Source organism: Augochlora pura, chromosome 11, assembly GCF_028453695.1.
Source record: "Augochlora pura isolate Apur16 chromosome 11, APUR_v2.2.1, whole genome shotgun sequence".
Lineage (NCBI taxonomy): Eukaryota > Metazoa > Arthropoda > Insecta > Hymenoptera > Halictidae > Augochlora > Augochlora pura.
Genome location: NC_135782.1, coordinates 10,473,455 through 10,499,866, shown reverse-complemented (window position 1 = coordinate 10,499,866; position 26,412 = coordinate 10,473,455). Strand labels below are relative to the sequence as shown.

Sequence of the window (26,412 nt, the reverse complement as noted above, 5' to 3'; positions counted from 1 at the left end):
AATGTTCAAGGAATATTTACCAAATTTTTCGGAAACGATATGGTTAGTAGTTTAATCGTGACTGCTGTTTTAATTCTCTGTGTGTCATGCGGGCTATGTGAAATATAAAAACATCTTGTTCTTCGATAGAATTCCTCCATCGAATTCCTCCATCGAATGGAAACGATTTCATAATGTTTCCTCAATTGCTTGAATCCTGGAATTTAATATCGGTTCAAAGCAATTTGCCTCGGCAAAAGAACAATCGACAAGCCGAGGAATTGGAATAAGACATGAGAAAACAATGAAACTCGATAGAACGCGATAAAATGTCCACTTCTCAATCTAAGTTTCCATTATTGTTAAAATACCAGCGTAAGAATCGAAAACCTTAGTTCATATCGTAATCTGTTACGCATTGTTGCATAGAATATAAAATTTATGAAAGTGCGTTAAGTATTAAATTTTTATTGTCCGTCGTCATTGTGTTTTATTATTCAGGGAGGAAGTACAGTATCCTGGAAGTACGCTATTCATATAGTAACTGAAGCTCAGTATTTTGGGAGGGAGCACAGTACTAAAGCATATTAACTGATTTTTGTAGATCGTAGACTCACAGTACTGTCTCCAAAAGTTTCTTCTTTCCCCTAACACTGAAAAGAGATTCGATACTCGCGTCATGCGAAAATTTATATCGACAATAGGAACTTTGAAATTTACCTTTAAATTGCCGAAGTTCTGTTTAGTAGCGAGAACTCCTGAAGGCTGCAAGCTGGACACAGTAATTTGCTCCTCTACTCTAGTTCCGCGCCACCGCAATTACTGAAAATTCTACTTGAGAATTGATCGTAACATTCTACAAATACGATCAAAAGTAACAGCAAAACTTCTCCTAAGATCCTCGTTCAACTCGCTCCAATAATCCCTCTAGTCCGCGTCGCCCCGTCGAAAAAACGCGGCACGGCACAGTCGGAGAGTCCAAACAATCCAAAGTTAGGACTGTTTGCCGACGAGGGCTGTCTAAGGGGGTGAGGAGACGGTGTAAACGAGCGGCTAGCGTCGGCCGTTCGCCGGCGACAAAAATTTAATTAGAGAGATGCGATTCACTTTGGAGCCGGCCAGCGCGGCGCGGCGCGGCGTGGCGCGCAGCTTTTCTTTCGCCGGATAATGAAGTAACGCCGCCAGCCAGCCACTTGCGGTCTAAAGAGGGATGGGAAGGGAGAAGGGTTGGAAAGGAGGGCATAAGGTTGGCCCTAGATACACCGCCGCCTAACGTTTTTCTATTTTTCCATCGGTTCTGAGCGGCCGACGGACGCTTTTTCACGGACCGCCGCATCCCTCTGCCTCTTTCTTCCTCCGTCTCTTATTCTTTCGGCTCACCCCGGCCCTTTTGGCTTCCGCTCTCGCCATCTTTTTACATCTTCTCGTCTTTTCTTTCCGTCAACTTCCATCCCTTTCCTATCCACGCCTTCTCTTTCCATATCTTGGTGTCTTCTTCACCCTTTTCTTCAAGCAACCAGGATTGCCGGGGCAAAATTTGGAGTATCGTGAATCGTCACCCGGAGATTTGTTGACAAGACTGGACATCTCGTATCATTGAAACCAGAAGAAAATGAAAAAGGAGTCATAATAATAAAATCTCATTGATGGAAGGAAACATTCGATTAAGAACAAATTATTTATTAGAATTTTTAATTACGAAAGAAACGTGTATGCTACTATTCTTGATATCTAGTATCCTAGAACATCATAAAAATGTCGTTAAACAGGAACCATAAATTTGTCGAAATATCAGACTTTGTGTAAGGATTTTAACTAATTCTATTCACATAACCCGAAGTACAAAAATCACGGTCGTCGCACATGTGTCGCACCGGCAGCGAAAGCGTTGATTCATTTTTTTTCTCTACCGGCTCGCAGACATTCTTGACAAAACTGGAAATCCGGAAATTTGTATTAAAAACCGGAGTCTCTGGAATAAACCGTAGTGGTGGCAACTCCGCCCCCTTAACCCCGGACCCCTTTCCTCCTTTAAATACATTTCCGCATGGAAAGCGGCACTTTCAAAGTTCGCGAACCTTTCTTCCACGCATTTATCTTTCATCCTTGTAAATGCGGCCCGCCCGCCGACGTTCGCCGCCGCTCGGCTCCGCTTGTCTACGCTCGCGTACCCATCTTACCTCGCTGCTCGGCCAGAATAGGAATTTACTTTTTCCCTCACGGGGGAGTGAAAGTTAACGTACCGACCGCCAGCCCCGGCATAATGGAACTATTTTGAGTAACGACGGGCCGCCTATCGCCTTCGGCGTCACGCGGTTCCTGCCCTTTGCCCTCTCTCGCAGTTTGTTCCTTGACGCGCGATAAACGCCTCGCCAAAGCGAGTAACCTTCGCGTCGCGTCGCGTCGCGTCGCGTTGCCCCGGCTATCGCATACAAATTTATTGCATGGAAACGGGATCGACGTGTCGCGACTTGCGCTGCCATGGTTTTGCTATACGCGCGCGGATGTTCCTTTCCAGGACGAAATGTTCCTTTAGATGAATTCGAGAAATTCGTTAACCCTTTCTGAAGATTTCGTACACGATCTGCTGAATATAGACGTTGATCACGTGTTTGGACCAATTAGCTGTTTTTTCACGAGTATACTCGTCACGAAGAGATGACTCTATCTTGTAATAAACTTATCTTTAATTTGAAGTTTTGTAAAATCATCCAAGCTCGGGCATTATCGAAGCAAATTGTTTGAAAAGTTAAAGTAATACACTATTTTATTCTTCCGCATTTATTTGAGCAGTCGCATAATTTTTGTAAATGATATTTCGTTATTTTAATTTCGAGTAAAATAATTTTACTTTACTTGTTATTTGATCAAATATTTTCTAATTCTATTGTGTCAACTATGCCAATAATGTAAGTTAATGCGTTGAAAGCAAACGCAGTTAAATTATAAAGATACTATTACAAGTATAATTAATAATAAGTATATGCAAGTATAATAATACTTGTCATTTTATTTGATCGAATAATTGAAATAAGAGATTACAAACAAAAAGTCGAAATGCAATTAATTACTTAAAGAATTGCAATTAATTTCGCATGCTATCTATGAAATAAGAATAATAAGCTATTTGAAGTAATCGGATTATTTCGAAAAATTATTAGTTACCTTATATGTCAAATAAAATGTGCCTGAAGTCACATACGAAAATGAAAATTTGCATAAAGACCCTCGGTCCGATCGTAACGTTCCAATCAGCTGCACCGTGGCCGGAGTTTCGCCGAAGCGGAACCCGCAGAAGTTCCATAAATCCTCCATTATGGATCGGAATTTCATTTTGTTCGATTAACACCGTTCCGGCGAACGGGAAAGAAACATTTTATATTAATTATTACATCGCGCACGGCGCGGCACGCGATCAAACATATTGAATTAATCACCGCCGCAACGGAGAATCGATACCGCGTCGAGACTCCCGTTAAAAATGTTACGTAGAAATATCGACCGCGAACGTCCCGTTGCGGACGTCGTTGCATATTTAGCCGGATATCCGGTTAGCACGCGGGATCGCGGTCCTTCTTCTCCCTGTCGCCGAGGTGCCGGATAATTCGTAGCTTTCTCCGCGGGTTCTCTCAATTTCCTTTACTCTGCGTAATTGAATTCCGAATTCGCCGGCACTCGACTGAAACCCTGTACAACGTAGAAGCATCCTCCGCCCCGGGAAAAGTTGATCAGCGATTCCCAAGGTTTAATTAAACTCAACACTTCGACTATTTACGGAGGCGTAAGAAGCGTGCGTTAGAATGCTAATGAAGACTGCATTACTCCGGGCGGGATGGCGTTCCGGAACGAAGTGCAAAGACTTCTGCAAGTACGACGAGGGTACGGGCGAACGTTGACGCGCATACAATGAGTTTCGATTTTCTAAACGATCGTTGTTTACTTAATAGAGAACCGGTTTACGAAACAATTAGAACGTTCTAGTGCCGCTTTCGCGCCGATTTGGCTACGAGCGAGTTCCTGACGGAATCGCGTGACTATTGGCAAGCAAGCTAGCACAAGTGTCTTTATAATAATTTTATTTTTACCTAACAACATTATTAAAGATATCGAACTTTTAAGATCAAATTTCGTCAGCAATTTTCATAATTTTAACTTCTTAATACCTATAACATGCGAACACGGAATGTTTAGTTTTCATTGGATTTGTATCGAAACCAGCAATATAACTAAGAAAATGTATGGTCTGATTTAATATCGAATTAACCTTGAATTCTTCTCCGCCATTATATGAATGCAAAATTTGTTAACTTACATAAGATACCTTGTTATACCGAACAGCTTGTGTGTAAATATCTTTTCCATAGTTTCAACCCATATTCCGAGATATTTCGCTGTTTTCGTTTATACGGAATATCCAATATGTTATATCATACGGAACAATTACTTTTGCTGGTCGGTTCGTTTGCGGGCTTTCCATGTGCATTAAAAGTACATTTCAACATTCCACGTTCTCCCCGCGCTTCGTTCAAAGTGGTTTCGCCGAAAGTTCAACCATCAGATAACAAGTATTTATGACAATTAGCAGAAAATGATACGTGGTTCAGGCACGTATGCGGATTCTTTTGTGCCCCGTAGGAGGCGGAGCTTTGAAATGAATTTTCCCCAGCGGTGTACCCGTCGCTGTGTTTCTGTCTTCTTCATTACAACCAGAAACTTTCGCCGTCAAAGCTCGCAAAGGTATTCCTTGTTCGCGGGGCTCACCGTTTCGCGTCTTCGCATCGGAGGATTTAATACCACCCCGGGGTTAACGGGCTGGGTATTAAAATATTTCTTTTCGAATGGCACGGGATGCGTTCCCGCGGCAGCCTGCTTTTTAGGCTGCGCTTTGTTCCGTTCATCGGGCTCCGTTTAATTCTTGAACTGTTCGCGATGCTCCAGTTTTTACGATCGCTTTGTGCGGAATGATAAAGCAACTGATATTCGTCCGCGTACGAATTCTCACTCGGCGGGGAAACGCGCGTTTCAGTCGATCGGCATTCGGAGAGAGAGAGAGCATCTGTCGCTGACGAGAACATAGAAATGTATTTTCTGCGTTAATAGTTCCATTGTTTCCTTCCTTCAATTTCATAAGCTTCGTTCTGCCGAAATTAATCTTCAGCCGGTACGTCTATTAAAAATTGTGCAACTACTATTTTGTGATTTTACTCACTGTTGATGTTTATCGCGTTATTATTCACGTGGGAGTGGTAAATGAAAGAGTAGAAACAATTGATAAATGTTTGTAACAATGCAAATGTCAACATTAAAAAATTTGGCTTTTTCTTCATAAAATAAGGAATTTATCAGTGAGAATATGGCAATGTATCGTTTAGATACAATATCTGTTTATAAATAGTTGTAATTAATATTAATAAATGATGGCATTGTCTGTATTTTTAGCGATGCTTTTGTAGAAACCAATGTAAGTATCAATGCATCTTGTAGAGAATAAGCAATGCACAGCGAAATAACTGGAATTCGAAGTTGACATGAACTTTAGTTGTTGGAGTATGCTCTGCAAATAAGTATTGAAAAGAACGAGACCTCCAAGTTACATATGTGGTAATATATAGTTATAAATACCATGACTTTGACAAGAATATCGTAATATCAAAATTCATACAATATCTCCCAATAAAAACTTGAAAAGTCCTATTAAAGAAATTTTAATTTTACTTTTCTTTACATTTTGGATACTTCGACATTTTTAACACTGAATTAATTGTATTTTATAATTAATTTTATTCTCAAAACTTTACTACTTCGCTACTTTATTATAAAACTAAAGTAGTTTATTAAATTAAGTTAAAATTGCATCACATAGAAGAAGGTTATGATAAGATTGTTTTCTATTAGCGTTTTCCAATTATCTCGTTCCTTCTGGTAGATAAATTGTTAACCCCTTGCACTATAGCAACTAATCAGACTGGCGATGGACATTTCATACGTAATCCACTAAATATAAATACTATCCGTTTCTTGTAAATCGAAGCAAAATTTGATTCATCTGTCATCAGAGTTTAACCCCCCTAATATATCGTTGTTCGGCACTAAAAGGGTTAAGAACGAGAGTAAATAAAACACACAGAAGAAATTAAAATTGTCTTATTCCACCAAACATATTATGAATACGAACAATCTGCTAATCAACGTAGCTATCGAAGAAATCGCAGTGCAGGGGATTAAAATAAAGTAAAGGGTAAAGTATTACCGACATCGAACAGTATGCGACACAAACACAAATGAATCGCAGGGGAAACGACTCCGGCTCCGCAGTTACCAGGTTTACGATTAACAAGACGGTGCACTATGCACGCGGACTCTTCTTCCAGACTAGCCTTATTTATTGCTTGCTCCTAAATGGAATTTGTTGTGGAACCGGCGGCGACTCCGAATCGAGTTTGGCGAACTGAAATTCGTTCCGGTGATAACTGCGAGCCAGTATGGGCTCTCGGACGTATTCTTGCCCGCGTATATTATCCGGGTGATTTTATATTTTCCACTCTGCCGCAGACCGGAATTAATGACATGCTAAGCGAAGCAAGAAATTCCTGTCGACTCGTGAGAAAGTATCGTTTAATCAGTTCGCTGTTCTTTGACGAGTATACTCGTCATAACGCAGAAAATGTTGCCATCCATTCGTGACCAGTGTATTTGTCAAAAGCAAATAAACGGACAGGTTATTGGTATATATTTCTGAACGTATTTCAATGTTGTAAGTTTATAAATATATTTATATTTATTTTAAATTATATAAGTAATTATAAATTATATTAAAAAGTTCGACATAAGTGACTTTGAAGAAATTCTAATTCTTACATCGTATTCATTTATTAATGCCAGTCTTAAGCAGTTTTAAAGCAAAACACTCTGTATAATTTGTGATATTCTTTATTGAATTATATATTTTAGAAAAGTCCTGTATTTAAACAAAATATAGAGAGAATCAAGCATACGCAATATAATTACTAGACTGTGGATTTTCTGCATTTGTGGCAAAAATGTATAGGTATAATTGGGAACACCGAGAAAATTTAAAAAAGAAACTAAGAACGTTGGTACACCAGTTTCAACTTATTAATATGATCACAGAACTAAATAAAATTATGAACTTGGCTCATTCGTCTTCTAGTCGCTGGAGAAGATACGCAGACTAATAGTCACGGTCACATGTACACGTTTCCCAAAGAGATTGCAATAGCCAACTGTTTAATGAACACATGTCCCCGAGGGATGAATAAATTTTCGTAGCTCGCCGACATCTATTTGATTTTCTTCGGCGCTGGCTGGCCGACCCGGGCCAATTCAACAATCGCTTTTGCACGTGATCTTTCTGCAAATGTTGAAGCACGACAGCTCGGCCGTACGACGGAATAATTTCCGAAACCCTGAGTGTAAACTTCGAGAGAACGTTTTTCCCGCGGCGTTTTTCTGTTTCGAATGCCACGCGTGTTCCGCGGCAGCTTCGAACCATCAGAGGACACTCCTGTTCGCTAAATCTCGTCGCTCCGGTGAATACGAAAACGGCAGCATGCGTTTTACATCGATACTCTACTATTTCGCAATTCGTTAATTATTGTCATAGAGAAATAGCGATCTCGGTATCTTTACTGTAAATCATGCGTGACGCGGTTCTGTGTCCATCTTTGAATTGGTTTCTATTGCTGATAAATGTGCAGAATTGCAATGTTATTAGAGGACAATTTGATGTCTACTTGAATAATCTTTTGTCTTTTCAATGTTTTGCTATTTTATATGAATTGTGACAGTGTTTTTGTGCCAAATGAAAATTGTCTGCATTCATGGTGAGCTACAGAAACTGTATAGAAACTTGATTTCTTACATTAACAATTTGAATGCCGCGTCATACATGCGTGGACGATGGAATAAATTGCTTATATTTGAAAATAAATTTTTATGCTGATCTACCATAATAGTTTCACTGGAATAACTTCATCAGACTCCGCAAAGCGTAAGATTGTTGAAAGAGCGATTGATGTCATACAACTCAACCTTTCCTTTTTTATTTAATTAAATCAAATCTTTAATTTCGTGAAGTTCTAGAGAAAGTTGTCAAAGTGATAATAAATAAACTGCTGATCATTGTGCAAAATCTGCACATAATCGTTATCGTAATTGCATGAAAATCCTCGGTCTATTGATAACTTTAATCAATGTCTGTTAATAACTATAAATGCATCCACATGTAAGTCCGCGATACAATTACAAGTTGTGACCAGAACTCGTGAGTTCGCAAAACAGATTTTTCTCAATGAATTTCACAATATCACTCGATTCCATAAATTGTCACGGATTAAATCGCGATGTTACCGTAAAGAATAACTATCGTCTACGTACAAAAATGCAATGTTCAACTCGGCGAAGGTAGTGCTACAAGGTGAACGAATAACGCGGAACAAGCAAGCACGACGAACGCGGTGCTCGAGCCGCAGACGCAAAGCGTTTTCACAGGCTTCTCTGTGGCATTTCGCTGTCGATTTCCTTCTGCCTCGGCGCTGTCTTCTATTTTCAAGGAAATTAGCAAGACCAGAGACCCAATTACTCCGCCTCTCTCTCTCTCTCTCTTTGTAGGTAACCCCGTGGATCCATAAATTCATATTGTATAGCTGCATAACGGTCCGATGTAGGTCAAGAGAGTGATGCTTCTAGTTCGGTGCTCCGAGCTGAATCACTTTCGAATACCCGCGGGGAAAGTTTACGTCTTGACGCCTTTTTCAATGATCAATTTCCACGGCGATCGTTAATTGATCAACGAGACGACCTGTTCGACTCGTAATTTCGATGGTCCGCGAGAAGCACGCGCGTTTGATCGTTCAATAAAAGCTTCCATCCAATCGAGCGAATTTCGTCTCACGAATCATATTCACCGAGGAGATTCGAGCGATGTATCATCCGGTGTTTATTCGGCGCTCGGGCAAGATTAATATTTGTTCGCCGGCTAATGTTCGGATTTCCATCTGAAAAGATCTCCACGTTTTTCCGCGTTCACTTGTAGCGGAACCGGGAGAGGAAAGTCATTGCTAATGGAGCCGCTGTTATTTATTTTACGGCAAAGGGAAGCTGCGATTTTTCAAACAAATCGACCAAAGTGTATTCAAAGGTGAAGCGAAGCAGTCGCTCGTGGCCCATCTTTTTCTCTCTCGATCGCTCATTCTCTCTCTTCATCTCTCTCTCTTTCTCTCTCTCTCTCTCTCTCTCTCTCTCTATCTGTCTCGCTTTTTGTCTCTTCCCCTTCCTACCTTGGTCGTCCATTTCCGGAACAATCGGGAAGAAAGATCTCATTACCTCTCACCCGGATATAACGTCGTTCTCCTTTGACGCCATCCTTCGATGGATTCACTTCGTGCAACCTCATAAACGATGAAAATAGGTCAGGGATAAAGTTATTCCACGCTGTAAGAGGATCGTTGCTTCCTTTGTGTCGATATTGCTGTCTTAATAACTTACCTCGCAAAATTCGATCTTAATTTCCTCCGTTTCCGCGGAAAGATCGTTTGTTAGCTACTTATCCGTGCACCGCCTCGTAAAAATCTGCTCGCCGACAAAAATTTCATAGACTCGTAATGAATTCCGAGGGTGTACCTTCCTTGATCGCGCAATCAGCGAGAACACAATTTCACTGTGTTTTTCAATTAACCGATTAACTGTTGCGACTGTTTTGCAAAAAGTCTGCAGGCTGTGTCAATTACCGTGCCCATTAAAGCGACGTTCGAAGTTTTCGACTTATTAAATAGCTTCCTTTACATTATTTTCTTTTTATTTTAGACTAGTATTTGCAATCATTTCCTTCCGTGAAGTTATGAGTTTTATTGATGATTTGCTGTGACATGAGAAGTAACTTATATAATTGCATCAATTAATACATTGTATTGTAATAATCTTTATGTGCGATCATGGTTGCGTTTAGAATAGTGTTAGATTTACGTGATGAATCTGTTACTTAAGTTTAAAGGGTTATATCTTTTTAGTCTAAAATTGCTAGTGTCAGTTTGAACTAATTCTATAGCTAACGCATTTTTATGTTGCGATAATTATTGTATGTGAGGTTTGCTGTAGTTTGATATTTCTTGTCTGACAATATAGTTATTGCTAGGTCGTTGAGTATTATGTCAGTGGAGATATACCATGAAGCACTGCATATGTTGCGTAGTTTTTTTGACTGGAATCTGTAAAATTTCTATATTTGAGTTGCTAGCCGTACCTTATGGTTTAAGGATAATCTTGTATATGAGTAGCTTGTTTTCTATTGTTAATTTAGAATGTTTTCCTAGTAACCAGTATACCTGTTTCACTATTAACACGTTGACTGCCGACAATCGACCACTAAAATACTCACACAGTTAAAACAATTTAATTAATTAAAGCGAAGCTAGAAAGTTAATATTTACCACAAGGAGTGGTATTAGAACTCTTTCGCATTCGAAATATTCTAGTCAAATTCAATTTATTCAAATATATTACAATAAAAATGAATTTTCAAGGTTGGTCAAAAATTATTGTCATCCATATTTGGGTGACGCGCCGCGCAACGTGTTAAATTAACGTGCTTTTCCACGTTAGTCTTCTGTCTAGAGTCATGCCGAGATATTTTACTGATAGTTTTTGTGGAATTATTGTTATTTACCTTCACTGGCAGACATGTCTTTCTCCGTAAGGTAAAGATCATGTTAACCGATTTAGTTTCATTTGCTTGTATTTTTCCAGTTTTTTCACTTCCCTTACATGTATTGCATTTCTTAAAACATTTACACTACATAAAATATATTGTTTATCCGCGCACACACGATTGTCTCGAGAATACGCGGTTCCCGGTGATTCTTTCGAATGACAAGGATGATAAAATTGGTTGATGTAAATGTAATAAAACTCTTTATCATAATAACACTTAATAACAAAATCGAAATTATAAATGACGTTGATTCTGCGAATATTATCAGTTGATTACGATGCAGCGAATAACTAACAGATGAGAGTGATGGTTAGACTAATGAATTTCGTGTGAAGTGTATGTTTGTACTGTCTGTTCGTCGAATTGATCATCGCCGAGGTAACCTCGGAGTGGGTGTGTATTAAAATATGGAACAAGCGGATTCGTAGATAACAATATTTCGGAAAAAGTAAGGGAAACGGTCGTCTTGAATTGATTGGTTCAAAGAAAAGCGTATACTAACGGAAAGTGACCGCCCCGAACTCATCGTCACCCGCAGGTAGTGCTCGTACCCTCGGGTGAGGCTCGCGAAGGATCCGCGTGTCCCAGTGACGGACCGTGGCAGACAATGCATCATGAAAGGGCCTTGTGCGTTCGACAAAATACTCTAGTGCGGGTCTTGGCAAAATATTAAAAGCTGATGGCCAGATGTGGGGTTTATTGAAGAAAATGGCAAACAATAGATTAAGCACCGGCCTTTTAGAGACATTACCGGTCAGGAATGCGTTGAGAATATTTGAAAATTATACTATGCGCGTGTTTTTATGACGGCAGTTACTGCAATAAGAATAATTTCGCACTGCAACGGAACAGGGTGTTAAAATGGCAATGACAACTGTAAACTAGTTCCGTTCTGTAACGGAACATATATGATATATACATTATAATATCTAATATTATGTGATATATAAAGAGCGCAATATATTAGAATGGACAAAACAGTTTATGAATTGTTCACTGTGCCTTTACAGAGATGAAAAATTAATTTCTGTGTACCAGTTAATGAGCCTTTTCTAGTTAGTGCGTGTCAATTGTTACTCGTATTAGTTACTTATAAGTACAGGTGGTCTTAAACTAAGCGATAATGATTGGACATTAACGTTTGAAACGTTTCATGTTTCCTTTGCAAGCAATCGTGCAGCTCATTTTCTTGTAGCAGTAGTTTTGCATTTTTCGTGTTCAATCAAATCGGTAACATTTTATAGATCTTTAAAATCGGTGACTAATACTTATCGAATCGATGAACCATGATATTTAGTTTCGGAGTGCAACAATGATTTCCTTTTTGATTACAGGTGAGTGTGACCAGTTACCTGGGTACAACAACGACGAAATCATCAGTGATGTTGCGTATCGTCCCACACGAAAGCACACAGGTAGGACAGACATAATTAATCGAATACACATGCCAGAGAATATTCTATAATTGCGAGGTGAAACAACAGTAACTATATTTAACAGACATCCGCATTTATTTTCTCGAAGTAGCGATACATACATTGTATAAATCGAGTATTCGTTTTACAAGGATGCACTAAATTCTATTATGAGAGAAATAATTTCCAAAGTTATACATTGTATAAGTTATATTATATGTAATGTATTATTATAGTATAATCAATTATATAATATAATGTGTCGAATTATATTAAAATAATGTATACGATATAAGGTATACAATGCATACAATGTAAATTATATACATATAATTTTGAAAATCACTTGTGCTATAAAGCATTATACATAATATAATCTACCGAATTGCTTCGCATTATATTAAAATAATGCGTATGATATGACATGTACAATGTATACAATGTAAATTATATATAATTTAAAAAATCACTTGAGCTATAAAGGATCATATATAATACAACGCATCGCATTATATTAAAATAATATATATCATATAACGTGTACAATATATATAATGTAAACCGTGCATAATTTTCAAAATTATTTCTGCCACGAAGGATTTCGTAATTCCTTGTAAGGAAGGATACTCAATACACGTGACTTCCGTTGCACTGTCTTAAGGAGATACGTGCGTTGCGTGCACGGTCGAAACATTTCTGCAATTGTACTATTGTCTCGCGTGCAAAACAATACGCGTGCGCGTATTCTGTCCACGCGAATGCACACAGAATATTCCAGTCAGCAACGAGGGAAGCTGAAGTGACGCGTCCGAAAAATATTTTCGTTGGATCTCCGTCGACGATCACACGGAAACGACCGTCATCATGAACAGTAAACTCCAAGGAAGTATAATTCTTGGAAGCTTCCGCATTGTTTGCCCCTTGGCTGGGCTTTACGAGTCGAGAAGACTGTCATGGAAACGTTTGGTTACCGGTCAAGCCGCACTCCGCGCTATTGCGGTCGACGCACACGCCGCGCCGATTTTCCTTGCGAGTGTACACGGAACGGTTAGCCTGTGTTCGTAATCTGGTGCAACGATTGGAACGATAACGCGGTATGAGAGATGGGGCTGTTAAGTTTGACTGCAGTCCTGCGGCTTTGCGCTACCCTAGCGTACGCGAATCGAAGTTTCGTTGGTAACGACGCCATTACCTTGGGATCACCTAGGCTCCTATTTTTTAGAAATTGTACCTTCGATTCTACGCGAGCCGCACTCCTCTAGAACGATGTCTAGTAAGCTCTGGACAAGCTTCGTTGCATCGGGCTGCGTCCGGACTGCATCGGATCTTCGGGCAGAGTAAACATCGTCTAAGTTGGTCGTCGATCACAGAGATAAAATGTAAACGTATTTTCTCGTCTTAACAATTTTAATCGTAATAGTACATTAATAATATGAAATCGCTCTATTATCACCAGATTTGTATCTTATATATTAGTTTCTGTCATTTATACATGCACAAGTGTGTGAACACTTTGTTAAGTTTCTATTTTATTAACAAGCATTTGTAATTTTTCTATAAAAAGTTTGTTGCTTTAAAAAAGAGATGGGAAATCGTTAATGAATAATATTATAAAATGTATTACAGGATACATTTGATCAATAACGTATGTAATATTTCCCTAACAATATTAAAAAAAGAATTAAATTTTCTTTTCGTCGATGTGCCCTCTGGAAGTTCTAAAAATCTCTTTTTCTATTTTTAACAATTTAGCTACCAATTTTTTCTTTATATTCAAAGAAATATTCTTCTGTTCGACGTGTAATAATTTCCACACAAATGCTTTTTTGATTTTCGATATTTTAAACTAATCGTACTAATGAGAGAAAAGAAATTATATGAATAGTAATTATTCGTAACTAATTATTGATAGTATGTAAAGAATCACTTAATGTGTAGAATCGCAGTGGAAGTAATCGTCTAGAAGCAAACGATGTGCTAATTGTGAGTGGCGAACTATAAAATGGAGGACAACAATTATTATGATTGTGTCAATTTCGAGATTTTCAAATAAAACGCTATATCGTCTAGATAATCTACTTCAGAGGAGAGCACTTTCGCGATGCATTTGATTAGATCCTTAATGAAGCCGTTTGGTACGCCAGAGAAACGTCAGAATACGCTTTCAAAGGTTTCCATTCGGAAAGCTGGAGGGTTACACGTCAACTATTAACATTGAATTCTGTAGAACCCATATATTCTTTATGAACTCCTGGCTTCTCATTATGCTTGTATTAAATTCGCGAAGACCGACAATAGTTTTGAAGTTCTCGGCGCATCAATTTTGAGGGGAACGTTGAAACTATTTCTACAGCTCTTGTTTAATGTGATAAATTGTTACTGTCACTATAATATTACTCTCCGTACAATCTAATGTCTATCCATTTTTATTTCGTCCTTTAACTTCAGCAATTGTGTTTTAATCGTAGCTTTCTAAACAGACGCGACAAGTTATTATTAAAATTCAGAAACATTCTCTTAAAGTAGAGGCTTTCAAGATTTAATTTAAAAGAAAAGTAATTCTTCTATAATGATTTCTCACGGAAACAAAGATGTTGCCTCTCGCGAGCAATTAGGATCGGTGATTGATAGAATGGAGATAGGTACCAACGAATAAAATTATAATTTACGCAACGAATAATTTTAATAATATAAAATATGATTGCAGAACACATATGAACGAGATGGATTATAAACTAACGATTGACGTGAACAAACGATACGGAATATTAGGAACTACGAAGGAACTTTAAAGGCGCTACGTTCGACAGAGTTTCCGGACAGTGTAGCTTCGTGAACAATGTATCGGATGTTGATTGCATATTCCATTAGCTATATATATATATGTACACGTCCCTTCGGTAGCGACACCCGACCGTAAAGGCCTAAATAAATATCCCACCGTTTCCTGTTTCAAAGAAATTTCATTTGGCCGGCGTTCCCACGACGAATGCGCCGAGTCAACTTTCACGGAGCCTTCTTTGCCCCGTATTCGAACCCTGATTCGGTAGACCGAGTGTCTATCAAAGAGTTGGGGAAAATTCGGGGCGGGTTCTCGGTCATCCCCGCGACACAAGGACGGCGGGCGAGAATATCACCGAGCTGGGAGATAAGAGAAGCGAAACGATACCGGCGGAAATCGTCGATCCTTCGCAGGATAGAAAGCCGAGCCGCGCTGACTTGGCGAATCATCGGTCCTCGGATGACATATCGTTCCGCGAAGATTGTAAAACGAGATCCTGGACGTCGATTGTTATCACTGCCACCGAGAAAGGGCAGATACATGAAGCGGGGAATTGCGAGCGCTTCGCGTGACGTTTTTCCCGGTTTCCTACCGTCGATCCTTCGGCCGTCTTCCTTGACACCTAATTTGAAATTTTTCCGCTCCTCTAATTGCCGAAGAAAACTGCTATTCATTGCACTATGTTTTTCTTTCTATTTCTTCGTTAATTAGCACTTCTCTGTTCTTAATGAATGACCGCTGTTCTAGTGATCCAAAAAATATTTTGACAATTTTTCGCAATAATATAGTAGATGCAATATAAAAGGTCGAAGATCTTTATTATATATGTTTTGAAAATAGTCACAACTTTCTATTCAATTACTTTTTACAAAACGACGCAATCAGAAAACAGAGAACGAAATAATCTTTATTTCTATTATATCGGAAAAGAAGTGGCAGATTAAAAAGTATCGTTTTCGTAAAAATGGCGCAAATCGAAATTTGTATGTTTTGGTAAAGAATGATGTGCAAAATTGTAACATTACAAGTTTACATTGCCATGACGAATTTCTATGTCCTGATCCAATGTAAGTTTTGGTTATGTGTTATTCTAGTTTAGTGAATGATATATTTGTATTATTTGAAAAAATCATTCGCAAAGACCAATATCCGAAATCCAAGGCTAACCCAGGAGGTAAAAATTGCCCAGAAAACCTTCGTCACCGATACAATGCAGTTAATTTGCGGGGAACAGAGTCGGAGACGTTGGAATTGCCGAGCGCACCGACTCGTTAACTTAAATACACGCGTGCAGACGTGAAACGCTTGTACCGTACCCGCAATTGGTGTACCCTTGATGCACGGGTACCGTCTTCATGAATATTCATCCGCTTTGTCTGTTATGAGCGTCGTCAACAAGGTCCCGTTTCTTCTTCGCGGCCGAGGAACGTTCTTCTACCCTCCGGGTTCTAAATGCTCCAGCAATTAACGAATGTCGACTATATTGCGAACAACACTTGCGACTTCCAGGTTTAGAAAAATTTTATATTATTCTTCTTGCATACTAGAATCATCGCTCGTTGTTCGACACGGTGTTTGTTTTCTGATCGACGGAAAGGAATTGTTAGTATAGTTAGTTGTATATAATATAGACTCATTGTAATTTTTACATTGTTACTGATGTCTAAACTTAACTTAATATTTAATATTTGCATGTTTCTATTTTATATTATTTCTAAATATCCAAATATACAAATATGACGTTTCGTTGAGATTTTGAGATTTTTTAAAAATATAACAGTGCTGTGAATAATTATGAACTTGAAGTAACTTTTATACATTTATTGATAATTAAACAAAAACGAACAAAACTATATATGTATATTTTGATTTTCTATTATTTCTAATATGGAAATAACATTGATTTTAATATGAAAATATATGAAATGATATTTTGATAAATTTTTGTTCAAGTATTATTATAAATGTAAAAGCTGTTTTGTATCCATAATTATTCTTACCACTGTACTCAGTTATTTTATTACAATCAACAAAATCCTTGTAGTCATTAAAAGTACATCACAAAATATTGAAACATAAATTAATAACAGAAAACTAACAAGATGCAAGAGAAATATTTAAATAAGCATTTAGTTTCAGTTTAGACGGCAGATCTTTAAGCAAAATAAAAATGTTCGTCGCCTCTTATATCAAACAGAAATTAGATAAAAATGTATTTCTTCTTTTAACTATGTTAATATTGTGAAAGTAATGCTGCAGTATTTTTAATTCTTCTTTTGTCTCTTCTGTTCTGTGTTTCGTTTATCCTCCTTTGCTATAGATAATATATTCATACTTCATATTTCCAAAACAATCACAAACATTCCATTTCACTAAACAAATTACCCTACCTGCAGCATTAAACAAAAATCCTAGAAATTTATCATTTACTATAAAAATTAATAGAAGTAAAACCAAAGCAGTGAAAACATTAAAAAAATTTAAAAATAGTGATACATCATTTCCAAACCATTCAAATTATTGAAGGATGAAATCATTATCTACGTTGTTTCTGTATCTTGTAATTAGTGCAGACAATTTTAATGTTGCATACAAATTCCAGATGTAGCATATTTTAAGTCTACACTAGACGATAATAACATTTTTCTTTCATATGTAATTAATCTATTCTGGAATGAATTTTTATAGCAGCAAAATTTATAGCAATTTTTTATTTATCGTTCATTTTATTCGATAAAGTTTCTTCTATATTGCTGAGGGATTCTGTAATAAATAGTTTTTCAACTAATTCTCATTTTCTTTACGAGGTTAATTAATCGAAGACTTTTTTCGACAATATCCTTAACTCTTGAACAAAGATATTCCAGAAATATTTCGGAGAACTCAGTTCACGGGACTTTTCAATAAAAACCGATTGTTTCGACACAGAGGAAAAGAAGTTAAAAACGCAATCTCGTGTTTTGAAAGTCGCGTAACAGTCGGACGGTCTCGAGACGGTACCATCCGGCATTGTGAGATAGTTAATTTGGACGGGCTCCAATAATTCTGCCAAAAATGGTTTGCGTTCGTTTGGCCGAACTCCATGTCTCCGTTTCGAATCGAAGTATCATTAGTTGCGATATTTCCGTTCTTAGCTCGGTAACTCGGGGATGCTCGGTGGAAGACGACGCGAACGGGCAGTCGTTGGGCGCCGACGTGCTAACTGATGTCAAGAGAGAGAAAGAGAAAGAGAAAGAGAGAGGGAGGCAGAGGGGGAGATAGAGTAAGGTAGAGAGAGATATGAGAGAGAGATAGGAGAGAGAGAGAGAGAGAGAGAGAGAGAGAGAGAGAGAGAGAGATATGGCAAACTCTCGTAACCATCCCCCGTCGTTCTGTACACGGACTAATGAGACAATTATTTAGTCGAGTCGAGGGACCGGGACGCATACTCCGCAGCCCCTGGCCTGCAGAGAATAGTTTAACCGGGAATCATGATTACCAGCCGGCTACAACCGTGAGCCACACCTGGATCACGATCTTCAATATACCGACTTATTACGAAGAAATGAACAGTCTCGATGTTTTCTTAAAAAGAATTTCTCGTGGTATCGAGACGCGCACCTGCAACTGGTCCCTCGAGCACCCTTCGAACCTCCCTACCGATGCAGCATCACGCGAGCGCCGATGAAAATGGCTGCGAAACGAACGAAATTCATGGGAGCATGAGCTGAAATAGTCGTCAATAAACCGTGCATTTTTATGCAAACGACAAATTTCTACCATCTGTTATATCAAATAGAAATTGGATAAAAATCTATTTCTTCTTTTAACGATGTCAACTCTTTGCAGTCGAGTGGCGATGCTAAGTCACTGTTAAAAATTCTATAAAATTTCAAAATAATTTTCGTATTTCATAAAAGTAAATTTAGTATTTACTAATAAATTATTCTACTACCGGCATTAAATAAAAGTCTGATTAACTTATTAGCAGATTGCAGATTTTATATATTCATGATAAAAATTAATACATCGAATACCAATAAAATTTTCAGCATCCAATTCAGTTATCGAGACCTTATTTTAAAAAAGAGAGATTTTGATTTCTTTTTGTCGTTCCGAGTTGTGACAAAATTAAAAGAAGCGTTGTCTAATAACCTCTGAAAAAAATTTAGGTTTTTTGGTGCAGTTTTAATAAGGTTTTTTTACCTACTGTACTGTACGTGTAATAGTAATTAATTATTTAAAAGAAGAAAAAGAAAGTACAGTATACGTACAATATATGGTTATAGAAAATCAAAAATTAGGAGATATAGAAAACCGCCACAGAAAGTGGATTTTTAGTATACCAGGAATATCGTGCTTATTAATTAGAGGAATTATTCTCGTGCAAATTTTGCAGGGAACAATTTCTTCGGGTACAAGCAGCTGTGTGCCCTGTCAGCAGCATGAATGACAGAGTGTCCGCGTGGTAGGCTATAAAGTGACGCAGACGCCCAGGGAGTCCCGCGGACAGAAGGACTTCAAGAAGTCCAGTTAAAGTTTCTTACATCGTTATAGTCGTCGCGGCGGCGAAATCACGGCAGTCATACCTGGTGACTAAGTTCCCAACAGTAATATTACAATGCTGCGACTTAAACAGTCCGGCGCCATTAGACAGCAACCGCCGCCCCTGTCTTATCTGCTTTTCGCATAATTGCAGTTAAGCGTTGCGAGTCTGCAAAACATTTTCTCCGTATTAATGTCCCATTAACGGATAATTAATTAATCCCTCGTTGTAATACTTACGATAATAATTTCAAACTTCCGCTCGGTAGATACTCTTCATAAACAATTCGTATAAAATTGGTCAGTCGCGTCAATATTTTATTATTTGATTAATATACTCGAGTAATTCTGTAATAGTTTGCTCGCTTAATTCTTTATTTGAATAAAGATTGTAAAATTACTCGGATAACTTTATTTTGAAAATATTGGTTGCTTCGAGTCCGATTTGAAAACTTTTTAACACTTCAATTGATGTTTTCGAATGAATTTTGATAAGTACGAATAAATTCTTATTCGAATAAACTTCCTCTTGGATAAAATCCTATTTGAACAAAAGCCTATTTTAACAAAATAGATAAATTCCCATTTCATCTGATATTTATCTGGCAGTGTCGAATAAAATTTTATTCGTTTTAAACTCTGTTTCACACCCCGAAGAACATAATTCTATTTCGACTGAGAAGGAAGTCACAACATTCGCACCTAGCACATCTTATCCTGGATCATCATCCGTGGTCATAATACAACAGATTAAAGAGTCTTGATGTCCGAGTCTCTGTAATCGTTGCTGCGTAAGAAACAGAAAGCCCCGAAGCTGCGAACATCAACCAAACCGTCTGTCTTTGCATTGTCCGTTCCCTTTCAAGGGGAATTCGCGGATCCCCGTTGTCTAGACACCCTTTTGTTCGTGCTAATCGCCGCGATGAGCTTGTAAACCGGTTCGGTTCCGTTCTTTCCGTGAACCGGCAGAGACCGCTTTGCGGCGGACACAGCGTAGCTATTTGCGAACGGGGTTCGCTTTTTCCGGTCCGGGGTTCACCGAGTGCAATCTCCAGTGTCTCTCACCTGCCATGTCACGGTGTCCCCGCAGGTGGTCCTTTCGCTTTGCGCCGATGCTTCCGACGACAATACACCTGTTTAGCCGGAGAATTCGGCTCCGCCCCTGAAGGAGGCATCGCGATGTCGTCTGCTGCGGCTTCGCTCGCGCCGAGGACATTCTCCGTTCTCCATAATTCACGCGCGCCGGTGTCGGTGTCGCCGCAATTATAGCCGTGTTAGTTTCGTCCGCGTTGCCACTGCCCGGATCGGATTAATCGTTCGCGGAGTTTCGGCGTGTTTAATCTTTCCCGTGCCAGTTTCCTATCCAATCCCCGACGGTTACTTTCCGCTAGTCTTTGCTCGGGGTTACTTTTTCCGGATCGCTTGCTCTCTCTCTGCCGGAGCTCGGAATTCGCTTGCGGAATTTTCGTTAATAAGTACACAGCAACGTTGAGCAAGGCACGACGAATTTGCACACGGCATACAGCGAAATGTAACAAACATAGAGCAAACATAGAGCAAACATGAAGCAAACACAGAGCACATTCAGTAATATATGTATAGCGACGTATAGCGAAACACGGTGACATATAGCAGCATGGGCGTGATATAGCAATTCACTGCAAAATACAGGAACATAGAGATGCATAAAGCAATATGCAGCAGGAAACGATATGATACTGTAACGTAAAGCAATTTGCAGCAATATAGAACATTATACAACAAGAAATGCACAGCATATGGAGGAATGATACAGAAAGGTGCAGCACCATACAGGAACATTTATCAATGTAGAGTTATACACAGAAAAGCATGGCCTTAACGTAGAGCAAGATATAGCACAAAATGTTGTTTGACATCAACTTTTCTTCAAACTTACTCAGTCTGTTAAAAAATTAGAGATTGATCCATTTACCACTCTATCAATGGTTAACATTCTTCTATTTAACAGTAGAAATTCCGGAAGGGTCAAACTTCTTTTACAATTGTAGAAATTAAATTGAAATCTTGTCGAAGATTAAGTATATAAATATTATAAAATATAATGAGAAATTATAAAATATTATCGAGCGAACTACGTTATTTTGATCAAACTATATCACCACTAAATATCACCATTATATTCTTATTTATATGCTTCTGATATTTTATTAGTTCGTGTCTCGCATCACCACTTTCCACAGAAACACGCAGTTTAATTATAAAGCAGAGCATCAATCGCGTTCGGTAAACCTAGCATTAATCTTCGGGACATGCGATCCCCGATTCGGATTTTGTAATATTGATAGCCCGGTAGCCTGGGAGGAACAATTGGCGGAATTATGGCGCAACGATGATCCGGTAACGATCCCCAGGAGGGAGCGACGGAGAACGGGACCCTGATAGCGCATAATTAAAACAACCGTCTAATGTACGGCTGTTGTATCAACATCGACCATCCTCGATTAGCAGCATTTTGGCACGTTTAAGGTTTAATCAGTCGCATCTATCCTTCCTTGGCTAACACGCACCCGCCGCCGCGCCCTCTCCTCCAGCTTCGCCGCCGCCGCCGCCGCGCCGTCCCGGATACATATTTGATTCAACGTTAACGCGAGGCGAGCATCCCCGCAGCTGCACTATCGCCGCATTGCTGTATCGCTGCAGCTTTCTGTACAAATTACTCTGCCCGCGAGGGATGTAAATGGTACCGACGTATTACGCGTAAATCATAGGCGTCAACGTTCAGAGCAATAAAGAGCGCGCTATTCATTTACCGGTGGGACGCGGGGCGCGGGGCGCGCCGTTGCTCTCCGCGCCTTAAAGCGCGCGCGAGAGGAACGGTGAACGATGGGAATGATACGTGGGTGGATAAGCGACGAGAATTCGCACCTTCGTATGGCGGAACGACCAGCTCCGCTATTTATCGGGCGCATCTATTCTCTGCTAGGGGCCCATTCTGCGCTGGGACCCATTCAGGCCGCGGTTCGAGGACGGAACACTTCCCGGCCGTAGTACCCCGTTTCCTTTTGATGAATAGAAGCATTTCAGAGATTGCTAACTGTGTACAGAAGGTGTGATACCCGGGTAATAATCTTCTGCGAAAATAAATAACGAAACGGGAAGGTTTTTCTTTTTCGTACGGGTGTACTTTTCGGGAAATACCAGGCTGATTTATATGGATCGTGCTGCTATAATTTTATGCTACTTTATACTGCGATATCATAATGATACGTTGTAAAAAGTGTGAAAAAGAAGTAAGAAATAGTGTAGTGGGATGAGCAATACCATTGTTAAAATAAAAATAAGGAAGGAAAGTTCATAAATAATGCGAGGGAGGAATCTATATATCTATTTTTATTTTTATCGTGTTCGTGTGACGGCTGTACAAATTTTCTATTTCTTCTAATAAAGGGTTCTTTCATTTGCATATGCGAATAAAATTATTATTATTACTATAATTGTTAGTACCAAATTTTATAGAATTCTTGTGAATTTAAACTGTGATAATGGAAGAAGTAGAACATTTTAAGACGCTTTTGTGGTATTGCATGTTTAAGCATATATTGTTGAGAAAACAAGCTTTTATATTGTATACGAACAACCACCAGCAAAGAGACACATGCATTTTGTAGAAAATTAAAACTTGCACGTTAAGCAACTGTATTTCGATTACAGTGAAATCGTAGAATTATAGCAACTATAGAAGGACCTCGATTAAACCTCGACTTTTATCTTACATTATTGTATCAATAGTTTGTTTGTAGAAGCTCTACTATACTGAAACTGCGAGTATAATGAAGAATATTTAATCTCTTCTCGAGTTTTTCGAACTTTAAATTTTGCTAAACACCTGTCCATTGGTCACGTCAACAGGTGAGACGTGGCCGATATGAAAATATCCAAGTCGCGACGTCTACGGAATGAAAAACCTTCTTTGTAGCGAGCGACATGCACTATTGCAGAATCTACAGTGTAGATGCTAGTGAACCAGCGACTACCATGAATTTTATTGTTGCGCCGTATGGCGTCCATGTTTTGTACAGCAGACTTTATTGTGTCAATACCCGTGTCTGCAATAAATATCCTGGGAGTATCACTACCAGCAGGATGCTTTTATGGTATTGCATACTATATGAAATGCAACAAAGAAAAAACACGTCATAGATTTGCCATTTAATTTATTCCATTCACGACTCCGGGCCGGAAAAAAACCAGACACGTAGATATTGCAGATTCAAAAGCCTCCATCTTGCAATTTTTGCAGCAAACACGAATTTAAAACTTGCTTACGTCGAGAGTTATTATACAAAATTATTATCATAAATAATCTGTGGATTTTTCGTATGTATAAACAACAAATGAGCGAGTAAACTATAGAACGAGAGAAAAATTTCAAAGATTCAGGAACGTCGATACATTTCTTGCAGCAAATTAAAATTACCGGAAGGAAACAGAAAATGTAGCTTTTATTTTTGATCACAATGTAAGCTTGAATAAATAAATTTTGTCAATCAAGTCTCACGGAGGCACGATTACAATTCAATAATTCGAAAATAGACGATTGGAAATCGGTCATTTGTCCATCGATGCCGCGTCCCAGCGTTAAAAACGGCGCGGAAAATGTTTCATTTCGCGCGGAGATCAAACTCTATTTATAAAACGAAAATTTGCCGTACAGTTACCGGGAGTGCACTTGTTACAGAAATCAATTAGACGCGATAATTTTCCGCGGGAGCTCCGGAAACTTTCGCGCGCCGGCCTTCGGTGTCCAGATAGCGTGCTCCCCGCTGGCGTGCAGTTAATATAAATTACAACTGGTATTTTCCGACGAATTTAACGCATTCCTTTCCGCGTTTCGTGCAGTTAATAGAAATTATAATACGCGCGTTTCGGCGGACGCTGAGCTAATGCCTCCCGTGTTCCGTTCGCTGTCGCGGAAGTTGCCGCGTTGTCCGCGCGCATCGCGGATTGTTTCGGAGCAGCATTTATCCGGGGAAGCATCGTCGCGAATTCTTTTCTCCCCTCCCTGAAGAACCGTGGTGCATTTGCGAGGCGACGCTCGTCCTTTTTACTGAACGGATCATAGAGCGGTCGTCTAAGCGGGCGGAGGGCGCGCGAGGATATCGCCGTAAAGTGCCGCGGATGCAATTTGCTAGCCGCGAGACTCCCGCGCGCTATTTACTTCGAAACAATTTAGGTTGCAGTCGGCGTGGCACGGTTCGTATACGTCACTGTCACAGTGCACCGGGTCTAGCAACCCTGCCGGCTCCTGGGAGATTTTCCCCTCGTTCCTCTACCTTTTTCCAGTCGGTCTGAAACGTCCGCCTTTTACGGGGTGGCTGACACGCGCCGATCTTGACGAAACATCACGCAGCAAAAGTTCGGATCTAAAAAGATGGGACACTTGAACGTCAAGCTATTTTTATTTATTTAATCATGGTTTTGTTCTTATAAAATTTGCAATACAGCATTTTAAACGTTTACCAATGAAATAGAATTGATTTCTGTTAGTTTATATAATTTTATTTTAAAGAAGACATTATTTTTATGGGCTTGGCAAGGGTGCCAATTATAGAGGTTGTTCGAAGTGATCTCATTTCCATTTATTTAAACGATAATTACGGTAATATGACGAAGAATTGTATTATTAAATGATACGTTAAATTTTAACTCAACGTTTGATATTATATTACTAGAATCAAATTATTTAAGTGCTCCATTAGTGTACGTTCCAACCAAAATATTTCAACGAAATTACAGCAACTGAGGGTGAAACAATCGTTAATAATGTTTGAGAAAGGCTTCGAAAATGTATTGAAGCAAAAGCAGCAAATGTTGAACACTCAATATAAATTTTACTGCTCCGTTTTTTTTATTAATATATTTGTCGAACTGATAAAATATATAGGATAATAAATTATATATTAAATAAAAGTTACATCGCATTTTCCAGCCCATAAATCTGTGTGCAATCGTTTTTGAAGAAAGAATCACTTTTTGTACATAAATGTGAAAAACATGGCACATTTTAATAAAAATTTCGTCGAGATTTATAGCCGTATCTTATAGTAAAAATGGACTCACGAAGAAGTACATGAAACTTTAAAATAAAAATTCGTTATTATTAAATTCGATTACAATTAACACGTTCCGTGCCAAGCCATTTTTGCCTGACCTGTCGTCCAGGCCATTTGATATTTTGACTAAAGATTGATATATTAAATGTAATTATTAATTATTGTATATATAACAAATAAATAAATTTAGGTGTTTTGTTCTATACTGTATTTTGTATAATACATGATTTTTTTGGTTGAAATATATTTTACAGAATTACATTTGTCATAAAATATATGTTTTCAGCGCATTAAATAAATATGATTGCGTGTACCACCGGTGGTACACGTGGCCTGAAGATCAAACTTAACGTGTACCACCGATGGTACACATGAACGTGTTAAGAATTGATTACGAGTAACCAATGTATTGGAACGCCGAGTCAAACGTTTTTTCAAGCGTTACTGAAAATTCTGCTAACAAATTGGCCGCAATGTTCTACAAGTATAATTAAAAGCGGAAGATTTACGGGCTCGGAAATGTGGCTTAACTTTTACTCGAACGATTTTCGGATCCCTTTGCCAACGAACTGCGGCTAAATCCTTGGGCAGGTCCATTAAACACTTGCGAAAAGTTCCGCGAATATCGGCTTGTATCAGTCAACCGGGTTTCCTTTGTCAAAGCCGGTAACTTTTCCGTGCCGCGCTAATGAATTTATCTCTCGACGCTCATCCGGCTGTCCCGAATGAATTTCACCCCTTCCGGACCTCCGCGGCCCCTTAATTATTTTCAAATAACAGCCTCGGAAGTTACGGGCGGCGCGTCCCGGCCCGGAATTCTGTTTCCGGTTACGCATTGCGACGCCGAGGAACCGGGCCACGCCGGTTTCCCTGCACTTTGAACAGTTC

The 26,412-nt window shown here is 38.9% G+C and overlaps 1 protein-coding gene across 1 annotated transcript in view; it reads left to right on the top strand.

Moving 5' to 3' along the window:
• LOC144477159 (uncharacterized) overlaps window positions 1-26,412 on the top strand; it is a 198,794-nt gene that overhangs the window by 30,630 nt on the left and 141,752 nt on the right. Inside the window, exon 2 of the mRNA XM_078194647.1 lies at window positions 12,043-12,123. Within this exon, the coding sequence (XP_078050773.1) occupies window positions 12,043-12,123 (81 nt within the window). The remainder of the gene's footprint in view (window positions 1-12,042; window positions 12,124-26,412) is intronic.